Source organism: Anticarsia gemmatalis, chromosome 28 (genome assembly GCF_050436995.1).
Source record: "Anticarsia gemmatalis isolate Benzon Research Colony breed Stoneville strain chromosome 28, ilAntGemm2 primary, whole genome shotgun sequence".
Taxonomy (NCBI): domain Eukaryota; kingdom Metazoa; phylum Arthropoda; class Insecta; order Lepidoptera; family Erebidae; genus Anticarsia; species Anticarsia gemmatalis.
The window spans coordinates 1032133-1057460 of record NC_134772.1 but is presented as its reverse complement, the minus strand read 5'-3'; the positions used below and the strand labels follow the sequence as shown (position 1 = coordinate 1057460).

At 36.8% G+C, this 25328-nt stretch overlaps 1 protein-coding gene across 2 annotated transcripts; it reads left to right on the top strand.

The window, feature by feature from the left end:
* The first annotated feature begins 116 nt into the window (after nucleotides 1-116).
* On the top strand, nucleotides 117-25328 carry Patr-1 (Protein associated with topo II related - 1). Of its 2 annotated transcripts, none has more exons than XM_076132457.1 (17): nucleotides 117-246; nucleotides 3500-3578; nucleotides 4958-5062; nucleotides 5741-5850; nucleotides 6734-6835; nucleotides 7249-8049; nucleotides 8623-9029; nucleotides 9861-10002; nucleotides 10604-10694; nucleotides 11382-11512; nucleotides 12177-12293; nucleotides 12682-12804; nucleotides 13591-13746; nucleotides 14494-14637; nucleotides 15729-15871; nucleotides 16912-17014; nucleotides 17974-25328. In XM_076132457.1, exons 1-17 carry the CDS (start codon nucleotides 208-210, stop codon nucleotides 18274-18276), a joined length of 3096 nt encoding a protein of 1031 aa, XP_075988572.1. In that variant the 5' UTR covers nucleotides 117-207; the 3' UTR covers nucleotides 18277-25328. The 2 variants fall into 2 exon arrangements, with proteins under 2 accessions (XP_075988572.1, XP_075988571.1); XM_076132456.1 differs by having other exon boundaries at nucleotides 3500-3581.

Below are 25328 nucleotides of genomic sequence, written 5' to 3'. Positions count from 1 at the left end.
TGTATCACTTAATGTTTTGAACAAATAGTTGACTTTAGTTGATTGAGTTGATTTTTATTGGAGTCCCACACTATTAGTTACAGTGATTTAAGAGGCTAGTGCGTTTTGGAACGTCTCTACACAAAATGTCATGGCCGCCATCGCCATTGCGACATATGTACCGTGACAAGTCATGTCATTTGTGTCCATGATATATGAAAAATTCCAATGGCAGATTCTTTCTTCGGGTTCGATACTTCGTTATCGGTAAGTAGAAACATTATTCTGTGCAAAAAACCAAACATTTTGATATATAATAACCCTATATTTGTGTGATAGGTGTTTGCCAGCACGCCACTCTATACACTTCGATTTCATTACACGACTGAGAATTCTGACTTTCTATCTATTATTTGCGCGGTATTCGACAATTTGAGGCTATAAACATGAGGTTAACATGCTGTCAACCGCTATAAAACAAGTAAAACCACACATTGCTTGCTATACTTTTTATAATTATACATTTGGGTATTTCAACTTGTCACTTGTTTGTTTCTCCAAACAATTTCGAGAAAAACACGTAATACAGTGGATTAGAGCCATAAAGTACGCCTTTGCATGCGTATCCTTGTTTCGCGCGCCAAAATTCGTATCTGTATGTTGTTTTAACATTGCGAAATGTTGGTGAAATGTAATTTTATGAAAACATTATATTTATAGTTGATTCTGAGTCATTCGTGTTGTGAAACTTCGATATGAGACTGTATTACACGTATTATAAGTAGAAAAACAGTTTTGACTACGTAATTTTACCTTCATGATGTGGTCAATGTTAGGCAAGAGTGAAAAAAGTTGTTACAATTTATTTTTGTACCATATGTTAATGAAGAAAGGAGTTTTTGTCTTTATCAAGCCTCGTTTTGTGTATTATCAACAGTGTTGGAGCACAAAACATGTTGTGACAATAAACAGAATTGTTTAAACATTGTAAATATGTTGCATATAACAAAATCTGTGTAATAAATTATGTATTGATGACCTTTATGCCTCTTGTATGCATTACTGTATTTATATATGATCTATATTGTTATAAACCTCCTTATTTGTTGTTTTCAACAGTAAAAGACACCAGTTGATTAAATATTTATTTTGTTTGGAGATTAATTTATGTTTTGTTTTTGCAATTTTGTTGTTGTAACTGTATTTTTGTTGTTATAATTAGAAAACCTAGGAGTCTACAGATCTTCAGTACCTCGAAAACCATATAACCTATTATATATGGTTACCCATCTAAAGTCTACAACATTTAAAATATCGATTCCCATAAAAAACCTGAATATGGTTTACCAAAATATTAGTCAGAATTCATCATTGAATGCATGTACTTGTATATTCAAACAAGAACAATAAATTTATACACTAAAGAATCTTTTTCAAAAGTGGTAATTTTTTAGTATTTTTAGTACATAAACATTATAGTAACTTATAGCAGAGAAATATTTTCTACTACTTTGTTGAGAATCAATTGTAAATAGCCAACATCCAATGATAACAAACCTCTTTACTAATAATGCTCATTTGAACTATGTTCCAAAGCCTATACAGGTTCCTCAAGAAATGGACTATTTAATACAAAAAATCTTTAACAATACATGTTTAATATAGAGTACCTAAAAATAAAAATAATTAAATTTAACCCATTACTGTCCCACTGCTGGGCAAGGGTCTCCTCCCGTAATGAGGGAGGGGTTAGGCCTTGAGTCCACCACACTGGCCAAGTGCGGATTGGGGACTTTGCATGCCCTCAATACCTACATACGTATAAGTACCTACATAGAAATATATGTTAGTTTAAAGTAAGCAATCTACACAAATCTTCCTTTACAACAGGAAAATCTTGTATAAAAACTTATAGACATTGACATCATTTATGTAACTATTCTTCTTGGGTCGATTTAAAATAGTCATGTTTTTATCCAGGGGATTCCCCTACCAATATCCAGGTACTTGATCTTCTAGTGACTAGTCATATAGTGGGGAATCCCCTTGCAATATATTTTTGCTGTTTAAACCTTGAAGTGTAAATTTTTTTCATTTATATCTACACACAAGTAGCATTAATAGCCGAGTGGTAAAAGTCGGCACCTCCCAGACTAACGAATTTTCGAAATTATGTGTAAGTATGTTAGAAATAATTATCACTTGCTCTAACGGTGAAGGAATACATCGTGATGCAACCTTGCATGCCTGAGAGTTCTTTAGATTAAAACACTTTTAGACCATTAAAATATTGCTCCATGTACAAGCCCTAATGCTAGGCAGGGTAATCAAACTCTAGACTTCTTAAGAAATAGAAAACATTTCATATCGTCGTATAGATATTACTTTTTTGCATAAAATTATAAGTATATTTGATAGTAATTTCTTCCTTACTAATATTAAACTTATAATCGGGTAATTACAAACGTGCTAACTACGTCATAATCAAGAGAATCATATGAATTTGACAATGTGTAAGTAAGAGACTCCGATATAATGACATGACTTAGTTCGCATGTTTGAAATGACCCGCGTATAAGTTTTAACATATAGTATGATTTATCCTTTTATATTCATAATTTCTATGAAATAATACAAAAATACCAGAAAGAGACAATTTTTCTGAGAATTTTTATGCAAAACAGTGACTCATAGTGTTTAGGAATACTAATTCTTATTAACAACTAATTTTGCTCTTGTTATTGGAATTTGATGTTTACTCATTGAATAGCACAGTATGTTTCTACGCGCCGTAAAATTTTAAATTAAGTTCTATTACTATTAATCTTACACTGGGTCAAACATAGACATAATTTAATATTTATGCTTAACAAGCCTAGCCGTGCGCTTTAACTCGCGTGAATATCGTCCTTACATACTTATTCGTTATAGCACGCAATTTATAAATTGCATTTTGGGTATCCGCAACTTATTATCAAGTGTTTTTTTTTTAATTTGTTTAATGCACAGAATTTACCCTTTACAGATTTATTAAATTATTATATGTAGGTATAGCTGATTTTTGGCAGCTCTTCGCATGATCAATATTATTGTATCAACGACATTGTTAATCTTTTGGCGATTTAGTGAGTTTCTTTTCAGCTCTGCTGATAAAGCTCTACCCCTTTCCGAACTTTCTTTCACACACGCACTCTCTATCGCACGTTCTTAGTATCGTACAGTATTACGCGCGGGAAAGCAGCGCGGCCTTCGCTCGCGTTTTTCTTCGCGGGCTTGACAGATGAGCGCGGCGCGTGGTCTTTCCTTTCCCTCACACGCGCGATTGTTGTTTCATGCGCGATAGAGTGTGTGTCAAGGGGGCTATTGTAATGACTATCATAAGTGTCAATATATTTTGACCTAAATGAATAAATGATTTGATTTGCTGGGTAAACCCGGCAACCGCCGTGTGGTCACTAGGTTTTATCAATAGAAAAACCGTTTCTTCTAGTTATTTATCCCTTCTTTTATTTGTTTGCAGAACTTAAATGACGATGAAGGAGGTGGTGAGCCCTCGGAGGACGAATACGATGCGCTCAACGATGAGACGTTTGGCCAAGGTTGTGAGTATTTGTGTTAATGCTTCACGCTTCTTCGCTTAAATGGTGACGGTGGTAAATATGATTACTCAAGGATAGAAATTTACACTAGCTGACACGATTTCGCTTGTGACACATAAGAGAGAATGGGTCAAAATTTTCCCCGTTTTGTAACATTTTTTACTGGTACTCTGCTCCTGTTGGTCGTAGCGTGATGTTATATAGCCTATAGCCTTTCTCAATAAATGGGCTATCCTGCACTGAAAGAATTTTTCAAATCGGACCAGTAGTTTCTGAGATAATCGCGTTCAAACAAACAAACTCTTCAGCTTTTTAATATCAGTATAGAAATAAAAGTAACCCCTGTACAGAAAAAAAGTAACCCCCGTAGAGTTTTTTTTTATATGAGTTTAAACGCTATTGAATAGATAACCTACCGTTAAATGTACTTCAGGAACCGAGGGTAAATGAATCAGTAAATTTTGACATGTAAAGAAAAAAACTTGAGTAATCTATAAACTAAGCGGGCGCACTAACGGCTGGGTGGAGGTATGTTTTGTAAGACTAATCTAAAGTTATGTATATGGTGATGGTTAACATAGTTTGCTAATCAAATGTTTGTAAGAATTCGTTAAAACTACTAATACTCGTTTTAATTATTAATTATTTTGTTATTGTAATCTTTGATTTATGAATTATTTATTACATAAAATAAGGTTTTCTTTTCTACTTGTATTATTCGACTCTTGGGATAAAACTATAAGAAAAACTTCAGTAGGAATTTTAGCCTTTCCCTCAATAGTGATTTTGACTTAAATAAGCCGTTCTATAAAGAAAATGGTTAAACATAAAAAAAATATTTTTTTTTACCCCATTTTATAATTGACTGCCTCCGTGGCGCAGTGGTTTAGGTCGCCACGCCGATACCACTGCGTAGGGAGGTCGTGGGTTCGATTCCCACACGGAGCAATTATTTGTGCGATCCACAAATAATTGTTTCGGGTCTGGTTGTTCTTTGTGTCCGTTGTTCGTATTTTTGTAAAAGTCCCCGCGACACAAGAGCAATTCTTAATGGGGGAGTTGTCTTTAAAAAAAAAAGCATAGGTCTGTTTAAAGCTTGCCATTTATTCTAGATAATTTTCTAACTTATTGTATTATTCCCAACCCGCACTTGACCAGCGTGGTGGACTCAAGGCCTAACCCCTTCCTCATTACGGGAGGAGACTCTTACTTAGCAGTGGGCCAGAACGGGTTAAAAAAAACAGATTATTTATGACACGTTGACGTTTTAGCACCCTTTCCTCAGAAAGGGGAAAAAATCTTTACTCCATTATGGGGTATTTTTAAGCTGACCAACTATTCTAGATATTTTATTAACTTATTGTTGTTATTATGTACAGCTGACGAGTTCGACTGGGAAGTGGAACACGAGCAATTGGCCGAGCAGCTGGAGAGCAGCCGCCGACACAACTCCGGCATTGACGACCTCGCCAACACAGAGCTTGGTGAGACAACCACATTCATACATACTATTAATATAACAATTATATGTATAACGATACAACTACAACTTCAAGTCACGTCAGAAGTAGGTACACTCGTACACTCTGCGTCAAAAAAAGCCGTTAGGGGTCCACAATTGAGAATTTTACGCTTATGTTAATGTTTTCGAGGCATCACGCATCCCAAGCATCCTTTTAGTCTAATGGATCTTTTACTATAATGGTCACCCATAATTTATCAAACCTGGACAACGTTGCTTAACCGGCGTTGTTATTCGTTACAGAGGCATCGTTATCCCAGCTAGTGTTAAATTATAATAATAATGGTCACCCATCATTTACCAAACCTTGATAACTTTACCTGCCTCGATAGTGAAGAGAGTTAAAGACATCATTATCCCAACAATCGTTAGACTCTATATTGGTCACCCATCACTTACCAAACCTCGACAACATTGCTAAGCGTGCATTGTTATTTGTTACAGAGGCATCATTATCCCAACTAGTGTTAAAATACTTTAATAATGGTCACCCATCAATTACTCGTCTGATAACGATGCCTGCCTCGATAATGAAGAGAGGTATAGGCATCATTATCCCAACAATCGTTAGACTACAATGGTAACCCATCACTTACCAAACCTCGACAACGTTGCTTAACCTGCGTTGTTATTATTACAGAGGCATCACTATCCCAGCTAGTGCTGGACGAGACGGACGCGCCGCACTCGAGGTCGTTCGGCTCCAGCGTCTGGCGACACGACCCGCCCGCCTTCCCTGTTGCACCTACTGTGAGTATTTACTTATTTTATTTATTTATTGTACTTTTACAATTTATCTTAATCTATTAACTAGTTTATACTCGCCAAACTTATTAGTTTAACGGCGAGAAAGCGCTCTTACTGACTAACATGACATACTTAAATAACTAAACAAACAATAATCAGGGAATTAAAAGACAATAATAAATATCAACAACAAAACTAAAAATTCAATTAACATTTAAACCAACAAAATTAAAAAAAACAAAATAATGCTTCTTATAATGTATCTAATAGTATCTACATGTTTGTTAACTGTTGAATGTCTCTGTAACGCAGTATATGCGGCTGCCGTTCAGAAGTCACGGGTTCGATTCCTGGGTCGGGCTAAGAAGTATTTTCTTAGTTTTTCTGTTAAAAAAATCTCAAAAATTGAGTTAGGAAGTTGAGGTTTTAGATCTCTGTGCCTCGGCGACCACGTGTCGTCTATGGTCCTGCGCCTGACCTCTCACTGGTCGTTTTGGTTATCCGTCCCACCGGACTATGAGAGTAAAGGAATAGAGAGTTTACATTTAGACACTATTATTAAAGTCTGCACAGTTGGCTGGTTTTAATGAAACTGACCGCCGTAGCCTAATACTGGCCAGGAGGACATCAATAAGCCCGACCCCTATTTTACGTGAAACTAACGTAATAAACGGAAAAAAGTTAGTTTTAGTAAATGTAGTTAGTAAATGGCATAATATTTTGTATACCTCGGTCTACAGAGAGAGAGTCTTAGAGAAAGAATATGCGCAATTGTTATAAAAATACATGTTAAAAGGCTTGGTTAAAGCGTAATTTCATATAAAAATATCTAGAATTGCTTGTTACCGAATCACAAATGTATAAATAAACTTGTTTGTAATTGCAGCCGGTGCCAGGTCTCAAGAATGTATGTACGGTTGAAGAGTTGGAGCGTCAGCTGCGACAGAAACAACAGCAGCAGACCTTCACCAACCAGAACTATTTCCAGGTAAAATGGTTTTCCATTAAAATCTCTAGTCATTATTTCTTTCAATTACATTTTAGTCTTACAACGTTCTAGTCATTTTCTCAGTTTAGTCATCTATAATTTATAGTCATAAAAAAATATTATGCTACATATAAAATTAGTTTGTTAGACTTTATGTTTTTCAGTAGCACTGGATTTTTCACTAATGTTAGCTATAGATATTTTGGCAATTTTCGGTCCTTCCGGACCGAAATAAAGTATTGTAGAAATATTTTACAAGAGATTGATCTAGAACTCCGTCATCAGTTTTTTTGTTCCTGAGACGCACTCTAACTACTATTTATCGATCTATCTACTATTATAGACCCCTTACATGCCCAGTATATTTAGACAGTAATTCGATAAATACTTAAATCCAATTATTTTTATTCCAGCCAAGATTTCCACCAGTTATACTCCAAAGGCCGCCAGGTCTTCAAGCGCCAGTTCCACTACCATTCGCGCCGCAGCAGACCATGAACCATGGCCTCAACCAAGGCATCAACCAAATGAACCAACCATTAAACAAACTAATGAACCAAATGGGCCAAAGTAACCAACTGATGCAAAACCATGTTAACCACACACCATTTATGCAAAACAATCAGTTTCAGAACAACATAGGGCCTGGGAACATGATCAATCAGCTCTCCCAGAGCATGCACATGGGTCAAAATAACATACTCGGTCAAAATTTGAACATGCAAAGTCAGAATATGAACATGCAAGGTCAAAATCTCAATATGCAATCGCAGAATTTGAATATGAGTATGCAGAATTCAAATTTGAATCATATTGGGCCTAATGTCAATCAAATAGGAAGGAGTATTGATCAGATTAATCATAATATTAATGCGATTGGCAGAAATATTGATCAGCTAAACCAGATGAATCAAGGTGTCAATCAGATCGGACAAAATGTCAATCAAATGGGCCAGAATGTCAATCAACTTGGTCAGAATGTTAATCAAATGGGTCAGAATGTGAACCAAATGAACCAAATTAATCAGAATATGAACCAAATGGGTCAGAATGTCAATCAAATGATTCCCAATGGTAATCAGTTTCCGCCGGGCATCAATCAGTTTCAGCATATGATGGGGCAAGGACCTAGAATGATAGCACCCCCTCCCGGCATGAACATGCCTAGGCAGAATTTTAACCCTAATATGGGACAATTTAATGCTAATTTTCGAGTAAGTATAAAAATTTAAATATAGTTGATTTTTAAATTTTTTTAAGTTTTTATTTTTGTTAATTGATTTCTTTATTAATTTTAGGTTTGGAATATAGTTTAGGCTGGGTTCGATTTCTGGGTCGATAAGTGATACAACGATTATAGTTTCGGTCGATTTTATTTAACTTTTAACGCTAGAAGATTTTAAATGTTATACGTTTGGCGTGTCTGTCTGTGGTATCTTATCTTCTAAAGTAGTAGACCGATTTTGTTGTATTATTTTTGTCATATATATTCTCCGGAAAATAATCTATAAACTATATCTATATAATAGCTACGATAATGTATACAGGCCAATGATGATAATCTATCACTTTGCCATAATATTATCCGAATTGGGAAAGTAGTTTCGCTAAAAAGGACTAACAGACAGAGCTACTTTGGTTAAAATACATTATTTGTGTATCACACTAATAATTGTTCCGTGTGGGAATCGAACCCACGTTCTCCCGATGCAATGGTAGCGGCGTGGTGACCTAAACCACTGCGCCAAGGAAGCAGTCAAATTGTAATAACTTTGTTTTTCTTTCAGGCCCCCTCAATGCCCAGCAAAGAACCGATCAATCCACCAATCAGCCAGCCATTAACCCAATCAAACATGCTGATCAACCAGCAAATGATCATGAAACCATTGAACAACATCAAATCAAATACACAAATCAATTCCATACAAAAACCAATACAAAAACTACAAACACCGCCTAAAGACACGAAAGTACAGAAAAGCCGTGTCTATAATAATTCAAAACAGAACTTAACTTCGCAGAACTTGGTTCAGATTATACAGAATACACACCCAATGTTGCAATTTAATAATATTGGCAGTTTTCACAATGCGAACCATCATCCCATGTTGAATAATAATAGGAATATATTTACCAATAGCCAGTTCAATCACCCGATGTTCAATCAGAGGCATAATGGGACTTTTAATAATAGGTGAGTGATATTTTTAATCCTACTAATATTATAAACTAGCTGACCCGGCAAACGTTGTTTTGCCATAATAATGAAATTAAAAAACTTTGTCCAGCGGACAAAATTGTGAATCTAAACCATTCTCAGATCCCCTTGAACACACACAAAAAATTTCATCAAAATCGGTCCAGTCGTTTAAGAGAAGTTCAGTGACATACACACTTACAGAAGAATTATATATATAAAGACGATGTATGGATGTTTGTTACTCTTTCACGCAAATACTACTGAACCGATTACGATGAAATTCGGTATGTATTTAGCTGAAGACCCAGAATAACACATAGGGTTTTTATCCCGGAGTTCACGAGGGATCGGACTTGATTCCACGCGGACATAGTCGCGGGCGACCTCTAGTTATTTTAACTAAGATAATGTATAACCGACGTGGCGAAGTCGTTAATGTGGTCTCCATGTCTTTTCCTGTCGGGAGGACGTGGGTTCGATTCTCACACGGAACAATTTTTTGTGTACTACAAATAGTTTTGGGTCTGGTTCTGTTTTGTGTCCGTTTGTAAAAGTCCCCGCGACACAAGAGCGATTGATAGAGCGGGAGATGTCACCCCCTCTTTCTCTCCCTCGCTCTCTCCCCCTTCTATCTTAGAATGCGTAATGCGAAATGCATCTATGACGCGATCGGTGACTCAGGTTCGATTACCAGGTCAAGCCAAAAATGTGTTATTTGTCAAAAATATTTAATTTGATAAATCAAAATGTTCATCTTATAACCAGTTCGTTGAAAGTCTAATAGCGGGACCTTAGACTAAATTAGTTATATTATTATATTCCCAGACACATGAACGGCGACGAGGGTCCGGGCAGCGACGACGAGTACGCGGGGCTCATGACACCCAGGGAGAAGCAGTGGCTCGTCAACATACAGATGTTGCAGCTCAACACCGGCACGCCCTATATACATGACTTTTATTATACGGTACATAACTAATTTCTATCTTTAAAAGCCAATGAAATACAACCAAAATACAATCTGTCCTAAATATAATCCACACTTACTTACCTATATTATAAATGCGAAAGTAACACTGTCTGTTACTCAATCACGCACGCAACTACTGAACCAATTTGCATGAAATTTGGTATGGAGATATTTTGATACCAGATAGAGGACCATATGAAAGAAAAATGACGCATTCCAATAAAATTCAGGTGGCGGACGAAGTCGCGGGTAAAAGCTAGTATTATATAAAACTTTTATATAGTTCTGGAATCGGTTTCAATCTTCTATCTCATTGTCGAATTAAAAGTCGATTCAAGCACTACATAAATAAATAATGTGGTATCGCAAAGTAGATAATATACGTAACTAGCTGACCCGCGTAGCTCCGCTCACGCTATCTTTTTTTTATTTAATTCCGAGTATTTTCATTTTTATTCACCTTTTACACCTTCTCTGGACTTTTCAAGACCATAATTAGCCGAATCGGTCCAGCCGTTCACGAGTATTAGCGAGACTAACGTACAGCAATTCATTTTTATATTAGATAATATAGTTGACTTGCTTTTCTTATTTGAAGGTGTTCTTAGAAAGACAAGCGAGTAAAGAGAAGGAAGGCATCAAGGAGGCGCACAAGGCGAACCAACAGAACCATCCCTTTTATAGCGGAGGTAACATTATTTTATCTAAAATAAAAATAAATTTAACCCATTACTGTCCCACTGTGCAAGGGTCTCCTCCCGTAATGAGGGAGGGGTTAGGCCTTGAGTCCACCACGCTGACCAAGTACGGGTCGGGGACTTTGCATGCCCTTCAATAAATGCATTAAACAAATTTTTAGGCATGCAAGGTTTCCTCACGATGTTTTACTTCACCGTTGGAGCATGGGATAATTATTTCTAATACACACATAACTTCGAAAAGTCATTGGTGTGTTGCCTCGGGTTCGAACCTGCGACCACTTGAGTGGGAGGTGTCAACTTATACTACTCGGCTATCATTGCACTTTTATTTGCATACTATTAGTCAAATATTTAGATTTAGGAAAAGTATTCATATATGATTCAGTCAAGAAGTTTCCCGATTTGGTTGGGCATTTCGCACAGAAGGCTATACAACTCTCAGATACTCAACGATTTTAGTGTTCAAGCGACTACCGCCATACAATATCATTTCCTGCGTTTCATTATTTTTTTGTATTCGTTGTTAAAACGGCAACGGACATATATAATTTGTAAAAATTTTTGCTTCCTAGCTATTACGGTTTATGGGATACAGACAGATGGAAAGACAGTGGAGCCTTAGTACGCAACCTTAAAAGCTACGAATTCTTAAAACCTGTATATTTATGTATACAGGTGTAAAGCAAGAGTCGCACCAGGGCCGCGAGCGCCACAACTCCAACCGCCACAACTCCACGAGCGAGGACAGCGGCACCCCGCGCACCTACGTGCCCGCGCAGTTCGAGAACTCGCTCGGGAAACTACAGGTAATGTGACTAACTTATGTACTAGGTTTTTGAGTTGAAGGTCGTCCATTAATCACGTGATGTTTTTTTAACTTTTTGTTTAACCTTGATGATACGTCATGGTGATGTTTAAGACTGACCTCCCCGGTATATTTCCATCAGCCATCCCTCACCACCGGAGTGATAAACGCCACTTATTAGTGCCAACCACCACCCCGGCGGCAAGCTTAGGGGTGGCAGATGGGGATATAGCAAATTTACTATTGGCCACCGGGGTGGTAAATGCCACTTATTAGTGCCAATCACCACCCCAGTAGCAAGCTGAGTGGTGGCAGATGGGGATAAACGATCCCCCCCCCCCTTTCTATATCACGTGTATTTTGTGATACCTACAAAATATTGTATTTCAAATATTCGCAAAATACAGGTTTAGTGCTTGGCCAAAAACTAATTGATATTATTCTTGCTATAAAACGTTTACGTTAACACGAAAAGTGTATTGTGCGCGTAATGCGTTAAAAATAATACACCTTATATATTAGTACATCCCCCCCCCCGTGATACTATACGGACCCCCCTCCCCGCTCTCCCTTAAAACTCGTGTGATTAATGGTGGGTTCCTAAGTGCAAGTAAGTACATAATAAGTGATATAATTTACTAATAATAATGTGTTGTTTGTCACAGTGCGGCAGTGTGACGGCGCCGCGCAAGATCATCGACGTGGAGGTGGTGGGGACCGACGCGGCGCCGGGCCGACTGTCGCGGGCCTCCAGCGTCGCCTCCACCACGCACCCGCACGAGGTCAGCACTCCAATTTAATATTGTATTCAAAATCAACTTACAAGCCGTATCCCATTTATTAACTTAGAATTTGAGGCGCTCACAGCACTCACCGGTCAGTAAACGATCTGTAATTTAAGCGACATTTCGCGCGGTCATTCCTTAGATGGCTGACCGCATAGTGGTATTTAAACTGGGCGTCTTCTTGTAGTTAACGTAATTAGTTCAAATTTAGCAGTTGTGTATTAATAAGTTACTTTCGCTTTTATTATATTAGTAGGTTGTTGTAGATTAAGATAACAGTCGTTAAGCCATGTCAAAGGCCTTTCGCGCGGCTTGCACAACTTTGATACTAGGTTGATCACTAGCCATACGACAGACAAATTTGACAATTTCTATGTATTCGCAGGTGCCGAGAGAGATGAAGCGAACTAAACAACTCCTACTGGACATAGAGGCGTTATATCTAATACTGCTGCGGCTGGAGGAACTCAACGACCCGCTCGCGATATCCAACGCGCTTATATTGAAAGTAAGTACATTACAATCAACCTGAATATAAATTTATTACTAATAAATAAGGTCAATTTGGGTAACTTTGAATCATTTGGGTAACATTGACAAGGGGAATTTGAACTTGTTTCGATTATTTTTTCATATGAAACCAACACAATTGATAAAGGTTTATCTTAGTTTTGCAAACTTTTATCAATTGTGTTGGTTTCATATGAAAAAATAATCGAAACAAGTTCAAATTCCCCTTGTTCAAAACCCACTGTCAATGTTACCCAAATGATTCAAAGTTACCCAAATTTACCGTATTTATTAGTAAAAAATATATATTCACGCGCTCGTTGCTAGTTAAGGAATTAAAAAAGATCCGTGGGTTAAGCAACCTTGTCGCAGACATTCTATAGATGGGCCGTATAGTGGCATTTGAGTAGTGGTCAACCTAGTGTCAAAGTTGTTCAAGCTGCCCGAAGGTCTTTGTCGTGCCTTAACGATTGAGAACAGCTGATGACAAAATGGAGACAAGAGTTGCTATGCGATCACCCATCTATGGGATGACCTCGCCAAGGGTTGCTTAACCCACAGATTGTTTACCGACCGATGAGGACGGGCAATTGAGGGTGCCTCTAAAATCTACATTTATTGATTTAATCGTATGGCTAATAGTAAAAGTTAGCTGTTCCATAAAAAATTAAAACTTATTTATTTTTTTATGGACTCAAGGCCCTCCCTCATTACGGGAGGAGACCCTTGCCCAGCAGTGGGACATGAATGGGTTAAATTTATTTTATGTATTTTTTGTTTATAGGAGAGGGAAGAGAAACAAAAACAACTAGAAGCGGCGCAGAAAGAAGCTGAGAGCGAACAACAAGATGTGTCCAATCTATTTCTTAAGAACATCGAGTCTGTACAACGCAGGCCCAAACAGGACAGTCCCAAGAGCGAGAGCATTGATAAAAGACAGGTGAATATATAATATAATATATCTAACTCAAAGGTAACTGACTGACTGACATACCCCCGGTTTCTGAGTAAATTTAACGGTAGTATATCAATTCAATAGCGTTTTTTGGTATGAGTTTTAACGCTATTAAAATAGATAAACTTAAATTAAATTAGAATAGATAAACTGCCGCTAAATGTACCTCAGAAACCGGGGGATAGTGATCTCTCAACGCACAACTTTCTACAACAACAACTTGTATGACAGCATGTATGGATATGAATGAACCAAGGGAAGTGTACGGATTGATGACCGTACATACGCTGACTCAGCTCATACGCCGACCCAGCTCATACGCCTACTCAGCATTTACGCCAGACGCAGTAACAACCTGCGTCACTTAATATTGTGCAATACCGTCTATATTAATGAGAAATTATGTAATAATTAGCGAGTACCTCTTAACTTTACGCAGTGAAAACTATCAAGGGAAGACTAGCTACCGTTATTTATTGTAACTTTACTCTTTAACTTTAACTTAATATACAGTTTTTAACTTTGTGGCTATCTTTCTATTAGTGCTCCTAAACTTAACTTAACTCTACTCTACTTTACTATTAGTGCAAGTGTGTGAAGCTAACTGGCCCACACAGGAAGTTTTTAAGGATCGTACCAAGTGACGTTCTTTGGTCTTTGCCTACACCTATGGGAAGAAGGCGTGATTTTATGTATGTATGTATATTTCCTAATTATCATAATTTGTTTCAGGTGGTAAACCTAGCAGTGAATCAGAAGCCGGCGCCTATAAAGAACCTACTGGACGAAGACAAGGACGACTTACTGAACAAGATGTTCGCAGGACTACTGCACAGTGACCGTGTGCAACAGATGATCACTGTGCGGAAGGGCAAGGTGAGGTTATACTCTCAAATTGAGAGAATACTGTAATTTAATTACGGTTTAGGATTAGTAGTACGTAATGAGAGAGGGATTAGGCCTTAAGTCCACCACGCTGGCCAAGTGCGGGTTGGAGACTGCATGCCCTCAATAAATGTGTTAAACAAATTTTAAGCACGCAAGGTTTCCTCACCATGCTTTCCTTCACCGTTGGAGCATGTGACAATTATTTCTAATACACACATAACTTGGAAAAGTCATTGGTGTGTTGCCTTGGGTTCGAACCTGCGACCCCTTGCGTGGGAGGTGTCAACTTATACCACTCGGCTATCACTGCTCACTCTCAGTAAGTATGTAGTTGAGAGAATATAATTGAGATTAATACTCTTAAAATTTACGTCCTTTAGCTTTCTTTTGTAGTCTTTTAGTAGCTATACTGACAGCTTACTGTATGCCTCTGTGGATGGTTGGTATGCGACTGTCGCGCAAAGGGTTCGAATCCGGGGTCGGGCTTTTAAGACCATTTTAACTCAAGTTGAGGTGACATAATTGAGATTTACACTTCTCAAATTTACGTCTATTAGTAGCTGTACCTCTGTGGCGTGGTTGGTTACTGCCGCGCATTTATTTCTCAGAGGTTGCTTGTAGTTAGGAAGTTTAAAGTCCTTTGTGATTCTGAGAGCATGTTTCGTATGTCATGGTCCTGTGCTTGACCTCTCACTGGTCGCGTCGGTTAAGTGGGTTATGAGACTGTGTGTGTGTATTGTGTATATATTTGGACAGTATAAAGGAAAATCTGCAGATTTACTTGAAAGTCCGACAAGCAGTTTTACTGAGTCATTGTGTTATAACCGTTGACGTTATGGAAGTCCGATAAGCAGTGGCTCCATGTAAAACATTGGTATTCAGTTGTATCCGGTGAGACTGGAAGCCGACTCACATAGTTGGAAGAAACGATTTTTTTTCCTTAGCTTGTTTGGGTGTCCCATTGCTGGGTAAAGGCCTCTCCCCTTCCCTTACAAATCCCCCTATCGGCGAAAGGAAAGGAAGAAAGGATAGGCTGATGATATAATGTATGTATATTTAATGATGTATGTGTTCTCCAGACGCTGATCTCCCGCTTCGTGAGCCGGGTATGTCCCACACACGCCCGGCTCCGCTCGCTGTGGGCGCGAGTGCTGCGGGCCCTGGCGCCGGCCGCCAGGAGGGACGACGGCTCGCTGGCACAGCTCGCGCCGCACTACAGGAGGTAAGCTGTTTAATAGCATACTTGAACACCCGTTTTTCCATCCATTTATTCCATTTCTACACTCTATTGAATGGGAAGGTTTGGCAGCACAGCGACCTGAATGGCGCGGGTTGGTACAACGAGATCCACGAATTCGAAGAGAGGCGCAAAAAAGACCTCGACACAAAACGCGACGATTTAAAGGCTCGCCCACCTGCTGCCATTGTTATAATTATAAAAGCGGTAAACTCACGTGTCCGCACTGCACACGTGAATTTTCTAATAAAATTGGCTATATACAACCCCTCCCTCATTACGGGAGGAGACCCTTGCCCAGCAGTGGGACATTAATGGGTTAAATTAATTTTAAGCCATCTGCGTGCGCATCAGCACCGACTTAATTTGGAATTGAAGTGGTCGCCATGGCCGAAATCGGTCGGATAGATCATCATCACACACTATTTAGTGTAGATCTCCCTACAATACGCCTTTTTTTACGATCGTGCATTTCCACTTTCAACATTTATCCTTTCACAGTCTTACAGATTTCACAAAATAAAGTAATAATTAAATTTAACCCATTAATGTCCCACTGCTGGGTAAGGATCTTCTCCTGTAGTAAGTGAAGGATTAGGCCTTGAGTCCACCACGCTGGCCAAGTGCGAGTAAATCTATTAAACAAATTTTAGGCATGCAAGGTTTCATCACGATGTTTTCCTTCACCGTTATAACAAGTGATCATTATTTCTATATAGCTTCCAAATGTCATTGATGTGATGCCTCGGGTTTGAACCATGTACAGTCAACTTGCCTAACTTTGAATCATTTGGGTAACATTGACGGTGAGAATTTGAACTAGTTTAGATTATTTTTTCATATGAAACCAACACAATGGATAAAAGTTTGCAAAACTAGAATAAACCTTTATCAATTGTGTTGGTTTCATATGAAAAAATAATCTAAACTGGTTCATATTCCCACTGTCAATGTTACCCAAATGATTCAGTTACCCAAATTGACCTTACCACTTGTACAATACAATAATAATGTTTTGTTTACAGTTACATACAAAACACGACGGGCTGGTCACCGATCCTGGAGTCCTGCAGCATGCTGTCAGAAGCCTTCGACCCTGCGAGAACTCCTTACGCGCTCACCACCTCCGTAAGTAGTCCTTAGCTTTCATCAGGTGCCTTCACACACACCCTCTTATTCATAAATTGCGAGTATATAAATCTATACTAATATTATAAAGCTGAAGAGTTTGTTTATTTGTTTGAACGCGCTAATCTCAAGAACTACTGGTCCGATTTGAAAAATTCTTTCAGTGTTTGATAGTACATTTATCGAGGAAGGCTATAGGCTATATATCATCACGCTACGACCAATAGGAGCAGAGTACCAGTGAAAAATTTTACAAAAACGGGGAAAATTATGATTCTCTTATGTGACGCAAGCGAAGTTGCGCGGGTCAGCTAGTAGAGATAATAAAGTGCGATACTGTGTGGGTGGAAAAGATAGCCATTTTCAGAGTTGTTTCAACTCAGTCTGCTTCCGTGGCGCAGTGGTTTAGGTCACCACGCTAACATTGTGTCGCGAAGTCGTGGGTTCGATTCCCACACGGAACAATTTTTGTGCGCTCCACAAATAATTGTTTCGGGTCTAGTTGTATTTTGTGTCCGTTGTTTATATGTCTGTAAAAGTCTCCGCGACACAATACTAATTCTTAGTGCGGGAGTTGTCTTTAAAAAAGACACTGACAAAATGAACCATATTCTTTTCCTTTTACGTTAAAATAAGGGTATTACGTTGAACGTATGTCTGTATAAGGCTGTGTACCTCCTAAATGGATGTGTCGATAATGAAAAGGAATTTTAGAATTCGTTCTAGGCATAGCAGATGCCTACGCCACAGTGTGTTCTTGGGTTCGATTCTCAAATATGTGTATCTACACTATAACTTTCCCTAAATATAGTAATTTGTAATTTTAATAATGTAAATAGATTTAAATAAATTACTTCTTTTTACCAACTAATGTAGGTATTGCATTTTCAAAATCATTTTTAGCACTAATATCCACAATGTCTACTGTAAAAATCTAAAAAAAACATTTTCTTTTACAGTTCACGCTAAGCTGCGTATGTGCGCTAATAGAAAAAGCCGCTATACTAGTGAACACTCCCGACGCGACCTCCAACGAGAGACAGTGGTCCAAGTTCCTCAAGACCCTGGCCCGAGCTCTGAAGAACACCAGTCTGAACGTAGCCAGACCTCTCCAGCCGATGCCTGAAGCGAAACTGATGCAACACATTAAACAACTAGAATCAAGATCTACGATAGAGATTTTACAGAGGGGTAAAGCGCAAGAATTCGCCGATTTAACTAAAAACGACGTTTCCGAACAACTTGTTAAACATTTGTGTTGACAGCCGTTTCGGTCTGGCTAGACGTTTCCAAAAAATCTAGACCGAAAGTCGAGTCTGGTAACTCGACTAAACTTGCCCTAAAATTGCAGAAAGGGTGAAAAAATAACTCATATTCTCTCAAAACGTTCTCAATATTAATTTTACTGTGAAAAAAATGGACTTTCTCTGAAAAAAAGACATTACGAAAGTTGCACTAAAGTGGCCAATAGATGGCACTAAACTTTCTCGTGACCAGTACCGCCAGTGGTTAACAGATGGCGTTGTACTAAATTACAAACTTTTTATATGACCCGAGTATAAATAAAATCAGTATGTCGCCGCCATTATCGTTGTAAATAAATGAATATAGCTTACTATATTTTTAACATTGTTTTTATTGTATAAAGCTGTTGTATGGCGAAGATATTATAATTTTTAAAACTACAATTTTTCATCCCCTATTTCAGATATTTAGGGGTTAAAATTTGAAAAATCAACAAACCTATGTTTGATCCTAGGTCTTCAACTATGTGTATGCTAATTTTCATAAAAATTCATTCAGTAGTTTTTGCGTGAAAGAGTAACAAACGTACATACATTTTCATTCAATATTTCTTTTAAAATATTTGCAGTCACTGTTAATTTAAACAAATTTATCTGAAAGTAAAACCTATTACTGTCCCACTGCTGGGCAAGGGTCTCCCGGAATGAGGGAGGGGTTAGGCCTTGAGTCCACCACGCTAAATACGGTCTATATACAAACCCTCTTATTCATAAAAATATATGAAGTTATGAAAGGCTTATAAAGAGTTTTGTTTCTTTCACTCCTTAGTGACATGACAAAGAGAAAACATATTATAGTAGTGTTTTAACTAAAATAGGTTTATAGTGTGTTTATGAATAAGAGGGAAATTATATATCTTCGCTATATAACATGTTTTACATAATGTTAACTTTGACGTTGCATATTTATTATCTAATATTATATAGGAATTAACGCGAACATGCATTTGACCAGTTAAATTTATCGTATGGTTAGTGGTCAACCTAGTGTCAAAGTTGTTCAAGCCGCTGAAGACCTTTGACATGGCTTAACGACTGTTATCTTAATTGACAACAACCGGGACCGACTTTACGTGCCCTTCTACCACTTCAAAAACTACGCGGTCACCCATCTATTTAATGTCCGCACTAAGGGTTGCTTAACCTGATCTCCTGATGCGGTAACCCATCTATTTGTTACTTAACCTGCAAATTTTTAACCGACCGGTGAGCGCAATTGACATCGGTCACCCATCCATGTAATGACCGTATCAAGCGTTGCTTAACATACATATCGATAACTGATTGTCGAGCGCAACTGGCTATGAGCATTTCAAGGTAAATACATAATTGCTTAATTTCTATTATAATATTAGATAATTAATATACTTTAATTGTTGCTGTTTCTGCTCTCGTTTAAAACATGTTTTTTGTTATAAAATATAATATTTATGTATATTTAAAAACCCAAAATATGTCCTATATATTATCACATGAATAAGTCAAAGATACTCATATTATCTTAAACGACGTTAACGCAGCGATAACGCAGCAGCAACGCAACAAAAACGCATCGTACAAAAAGAAAATCAACAGTAAAGTTAATTGTTTCTCTCAACGTGTGTAACGGCTGCGTTACCGTTGCGTTATCGCTGCGTACACGTCCACAAAACGTAGTGTTATGAAGAGTTCTTCGTTATTATCTATTCAATAGCGTTTAAATATATATAAACAAACGCTATTGAATAGATAAACTACCGCTAAATGTACTCAGAAACCAGGCATAATTCGAGTTTTGTTGTTCGATGAATTTTGCCGAAACACATATGTACGTTGCAAGCATAACTAACGCTTCTTATAAATTTGCACATAACTGCTAAAATATTAGGTCGAGGAAAAAGTCTTTTCGCATTATAGTATGTATGAACTTGTAATAAAATCTTTTCTCTACACAAAAAAGCTCGATATTTGGGTACCTCACGAGCTCACTGAAAGAAACCTAATGAACCGTGTACTCATTTGTGATTCTTGAAGCCAAAGAGATTGTATTACAAGTTCATACATACTATAATGCGAAAAGACTTTTTCCCCGATATAAAAACATATAAAAATGTACCCATAATGAACGTAATCAAGCTTTAATCTCATTTTGAGAGGAATATGGTCTATTAGGTTAAGTCAGACCTACCGGTGGACATACTAGAGATAGCCAGTAGCATATCTGCGATTGACATTTAAACTATAGTAACGCTCCGTTCGTATTGTACGGACCGGCGTTGACGCAGCGTGAATGCAACAATAATACAGTCAATTTGGGTAACTGAATCATTTGGGTAACATTGACAGTGGGAATTTGAACTAGTTTTGATAATTTTTTCATATGAAACCAACACAATTGATAAAGATTCATTTTAGTTTTGCATACTTTTATCAATTGTGTTGGTTTTTTATTATTCGGTAAATCGTTGCGTTGCCGCTGTGTTTACGTTGCGTATATTTAACTGTCTAATATCAGCCTGCGTAGTACTTAGTTTGATCCCAGGTCTAAAACTATCTTGGCGTTTTATTTCAAGTCGCCTAGAAGTATATGACATGAGTGAACTGTAGTTATGTTAAACAACAAGCGTGACTTGTATCACGGAGACGCTCAGCTCAAACACTGCACCTACATCTATGTAATGTACAAGTTACGCGAACACACTGAGCGTTTACCGACCGGTTAGCGATACTGACTTTAAAAACATAATTTCTCTGTCACTAAAGACTATTTGCTTTAACAGTGTTATCTGGAAATCGAACTAGGAACTGTCTGTACATACGAACGAGGTTACAATTCACCGTAAGAGAAGCTCGTTTCATAGCTAAGGTAAGGCCTACTATGGTTTTGATAATAACCCAATCTTAAACATTAAAATCTACTCCCTACATATGTTTACATATTTAGTTAGTCTCCCTAAGCATCGTCCCGGAATGAGTATCTGTTCCGCATGCGAACCGCCACCTTAAAGAATATAAATTTAACCCATTACTGTCCCACTGCTGGGCAAGGGTCTCCTCCCGTAATGAAGGAGGGGTTAGGCCTTCAGTCCAGAACTGTTCTAAAGAACTTTTAGGCATGCAATGTTGCATCACGATGTTTTCCTTCACCGTTGGAGCAGGTGATAATGATTTCTAATACACACAATACTTCGAAAAATCATTGGTGTGTTGCCTCGGGTTCGAACCTGCCACCACTTACGTGGGAGTTACCAACTTATACCACTCGGCTATCACTGCTCTAAATCATAGTAGACCTACCTTACTAAAGATAGATAATAGACACGCGTAATCCAATATTAATATAAAATTAGACCACGCTAGATTAGCTTCAATAAAACATTTTTTAAATATACACAAAAGGCGTTATTTGCTATTAATATAGAAATAGTTATTAATACACCAAAATTACCTCGCCGTTCAACAGATATAGTGTTCTTTAAGATGATATTTTCATTATTAAAATATAGGAATAATTTTGACCAAGGATTGTTAAAAATGTAGCCGAAATCCGGCGACCAATTTCATTAAAACCAACGGACTTAGTTTATAGTGTCCAAGTGTGTGCACAATACACAGGTACACTCTCTATTCCTTCACTCTCATAGTCCGGTGGGACGGATAACCGACACGACCAGTGAGAGGTCACGCGCAGGACCGACGGCTTTACGTGCTCTCTGAGACATGGAGGTCTACGACCTTAACTTCATAAGTCATTGCAATTTCTGAGAAATTAACAGAAAATTTCAGAAAAGTACTTAAGGTATACGACCTTAAGTACTTTTCTGAGATTTTTTGATTGGAAGTCAAAATTATTTCTATATTGAAAATAATGGAAATATCGTCAAAATAATATGAAATCCCGAGTGATAAATAATTAATTAAATATTACTAGACAATTAATTACATTAACATATATAAAAAACATTGCACGGAAAATAGATTTTACAATTAATATATTACAGCAGAAAAGTGTTTAAAATTGTCATTAATTTGAACCAATAAATTATATACTTATCAGACGTTTACCGAATAAACGTATTATAAGCTCTGATTAGTTATACAGTCATCTTCACTATACAGTTTCGAGGCGCCCATAGCCAGTTGCGCTCACCGGTCGGTAAACGATCTGTGGGTGAAGCAACCGTTGGCGCGGTCATTCCATAGATGGGTGACCGCAGAGTGGTATTTGAACAGGGCGTCTCCGTGCTTCGGAGAGCACGTTAAAAGTCGGTCCCGGTTGTTATCTACTACAAAAACAGTAGTTAAGCCACGACAAAGGCCTTCGGGCGGCTTGAACAACTTTGACACTAGGTTGACCACTAACCATACGATAAGAGGAGATACAGTTTCAACATTGATTGTAAGTGTACACTATATAACTAATCAAAGCTTACACCACGTTTATAAGTAAGTTATAATATAGGCTATATGTCATTTATTTATATACTTATATAACAAAAATCAATAGGTATTTGTATACTTGAAAGTAACATAACAAAAGTTAATACATATTTGTTGATCAAGCAAGTATTTTAGCGATACTGCTTTTAATTCAGACAATTGACATTTAGGTACAAATCTGGCTATTGTCGGACAAAATTGGACTACTATTGGACATAAACAATCCACTATGAATAGACGACAACTATATCTATTATCAAAAACTACTAAAAACTTCTTATTGTTGTTAAAAAATACACTAATTTTCATTCAAAAGTTAGCTACTTGTCCGATCTAAAATCTAAAAATAAAAATATTTCGGAATAAGACAACTGTTGTCCGACAGTCCCTGATGTTTGGTTAAACGTAGTTTATTATTGTCCTAAATAGACAACGGAGAACACTTTTTAATCAAATCAATGTAATTTTTCCAAAAAAAATCTGATGTTCATTTTTGTTCGATAAAAGTCAGCTGTCTATCATGTCTTTAAAATATATATATTAATCTGCGTTTCGCGTTTAATTAGAAAGTCTATATTTCTAATTATTGCTTATTTATTTATATAAAAAGGCATAGCTTTGCCTTTAGCTATCAAAATTGGTATTAGTAAAATTGAAAATCGTTTCGATTTAAAAGTCCCGTTTCGGAATTTGACAAAATTGTTCCGAAACGGATGTCAAAATTAGTAAAATTTTAATGGAAAAAATTCCATGTCTAATAATTTTGGGGCTATTTTGCCTGAAAATTAATTAAATAAATAATGTTTGGTGTTAAATCCGAACCTTTAACTTTCTCTTAATGAATTGGCACATTTTATTATAAGTACATACACAAAATATACTCCTTTTGGGGTATTTTACTAACCCCACTTGGGGTTGTTACTCACCCCATCTGGGGTTACATTTTAACCCCACCTGGGTTACTCTCTCCCTGCTTAGACTATCACAATCTCGTTCGGAATATCGTTTCAGATATTTCTATTTGAATATTGATCATCACAATTTATTGGGGTGATTCTCGACCCCATTTAAATACTATTTACACTTTGGGGTATCACTGTACCCCAAAATTCCTGAATATGACTTTACGGTATTGCCAAGTTGACTCACAAACTCACGAACAGTTATCATTGTATTGAAAAATGTAGATACTTTAATTTTATTGTAAAAAAATGCATTAATGTCTTGGTAAAACCCACGTTCTAAACACATTTATATCATTTCAATCATTTATTCTTGTACATATTAAGTAAAAAATAAATAAAAAAACGTTTATCCTTGTAGAGTAGTAGCTATTAATTTAATTCGAGAAAATAATCTTGCTTTTTATTTAACATAGTGGGGTAAAATCCATTGAATTTAGTAAATATGGAACTTAATATGTTTAGATCCATAAAATTCTTGGATTATATTTTTATTTAGAGAAAGGGTTAATCCATTACGGCAACTAAAAACACGGTTGGGGTGTAACTAACACCCCATATATGGAAGAAATTATGAAGCAGAAAAAATATGTTTTTGGGAAGCGCTAACACTTAAAAATTACTATATAAAGGTGTAGGATTAAATTAAATAACATGGTTCTTAATTTCTTTCATGTTTTTTTATTATTTTGTTAATTAACGTTGAAATATCAAAAGTTGTCTTAATGACGGTTAACCCTATCTCTACGACGTCTTTCGGAGAGCGGTTGCGCATTAATCCATTAATTTTCCCGCGACCTACTTTCTGAAAGCTTAACTAAGGATTGACTTTTACATTTTTAATTTAAATGAAAAAAAAATGTCTGTGATCGGTAAAATTGAAAAAGCGATCTGTTATATTTGTTTCCCAATGCGCTTGTGAGAGAAAAGTCAATCTTTAGATACAAATTCACATTAGAACATTTGTTTTCATTTAATGTGATTTTGAAACTAGATTATATATGTTTTATGGTAAAATTAGAGAAAAGCCGTGGCCTACGAATATTTAAAAAACCTTTGAAATAACTAAAAATCGTAATTTATGTAAAGAAAAGTTAATGAAGGTCTTGAATTCAGAGGCCACGGCTTCGCCGGGTATTACGTTTGTTTTTTGGCCCAAAAAATACGACTCGAAAATATTTTTTATCAAATGAGTCAAATGCAATCAAATGCTTGATACTTTTGTGTGCGTTCCTATTGGCTAAGCTAACTGCTTCACGATGTCGATGCATATATTTTTTCAAATAAAATTCGACACAAATAACTACTTGTAATAAATAATTAATCGTTTTTCTTTTATAATTTCGGCAATTTATCGATCGACGCACGCAAAAGTAACTACATGTAGAATTATATATAAAATTGTATATAATATACTGCCAATAAGTAACAAGGGGGAATCGTGAAAATTGTTGAAAATAATACAAAAAAAAACAAAAGTATTTTTTTTGTTTTTGTAAAAAATAAAAATGTGGTTTTTCATGATTTTATTAGGCGACGGTCGCGTTGTATTCTTTTTTTACTATTAGTAGTTTTTAGTTATTTTTTATCCGATAAAATAAAAATAGTATAAATTGTTTATAGAAACAA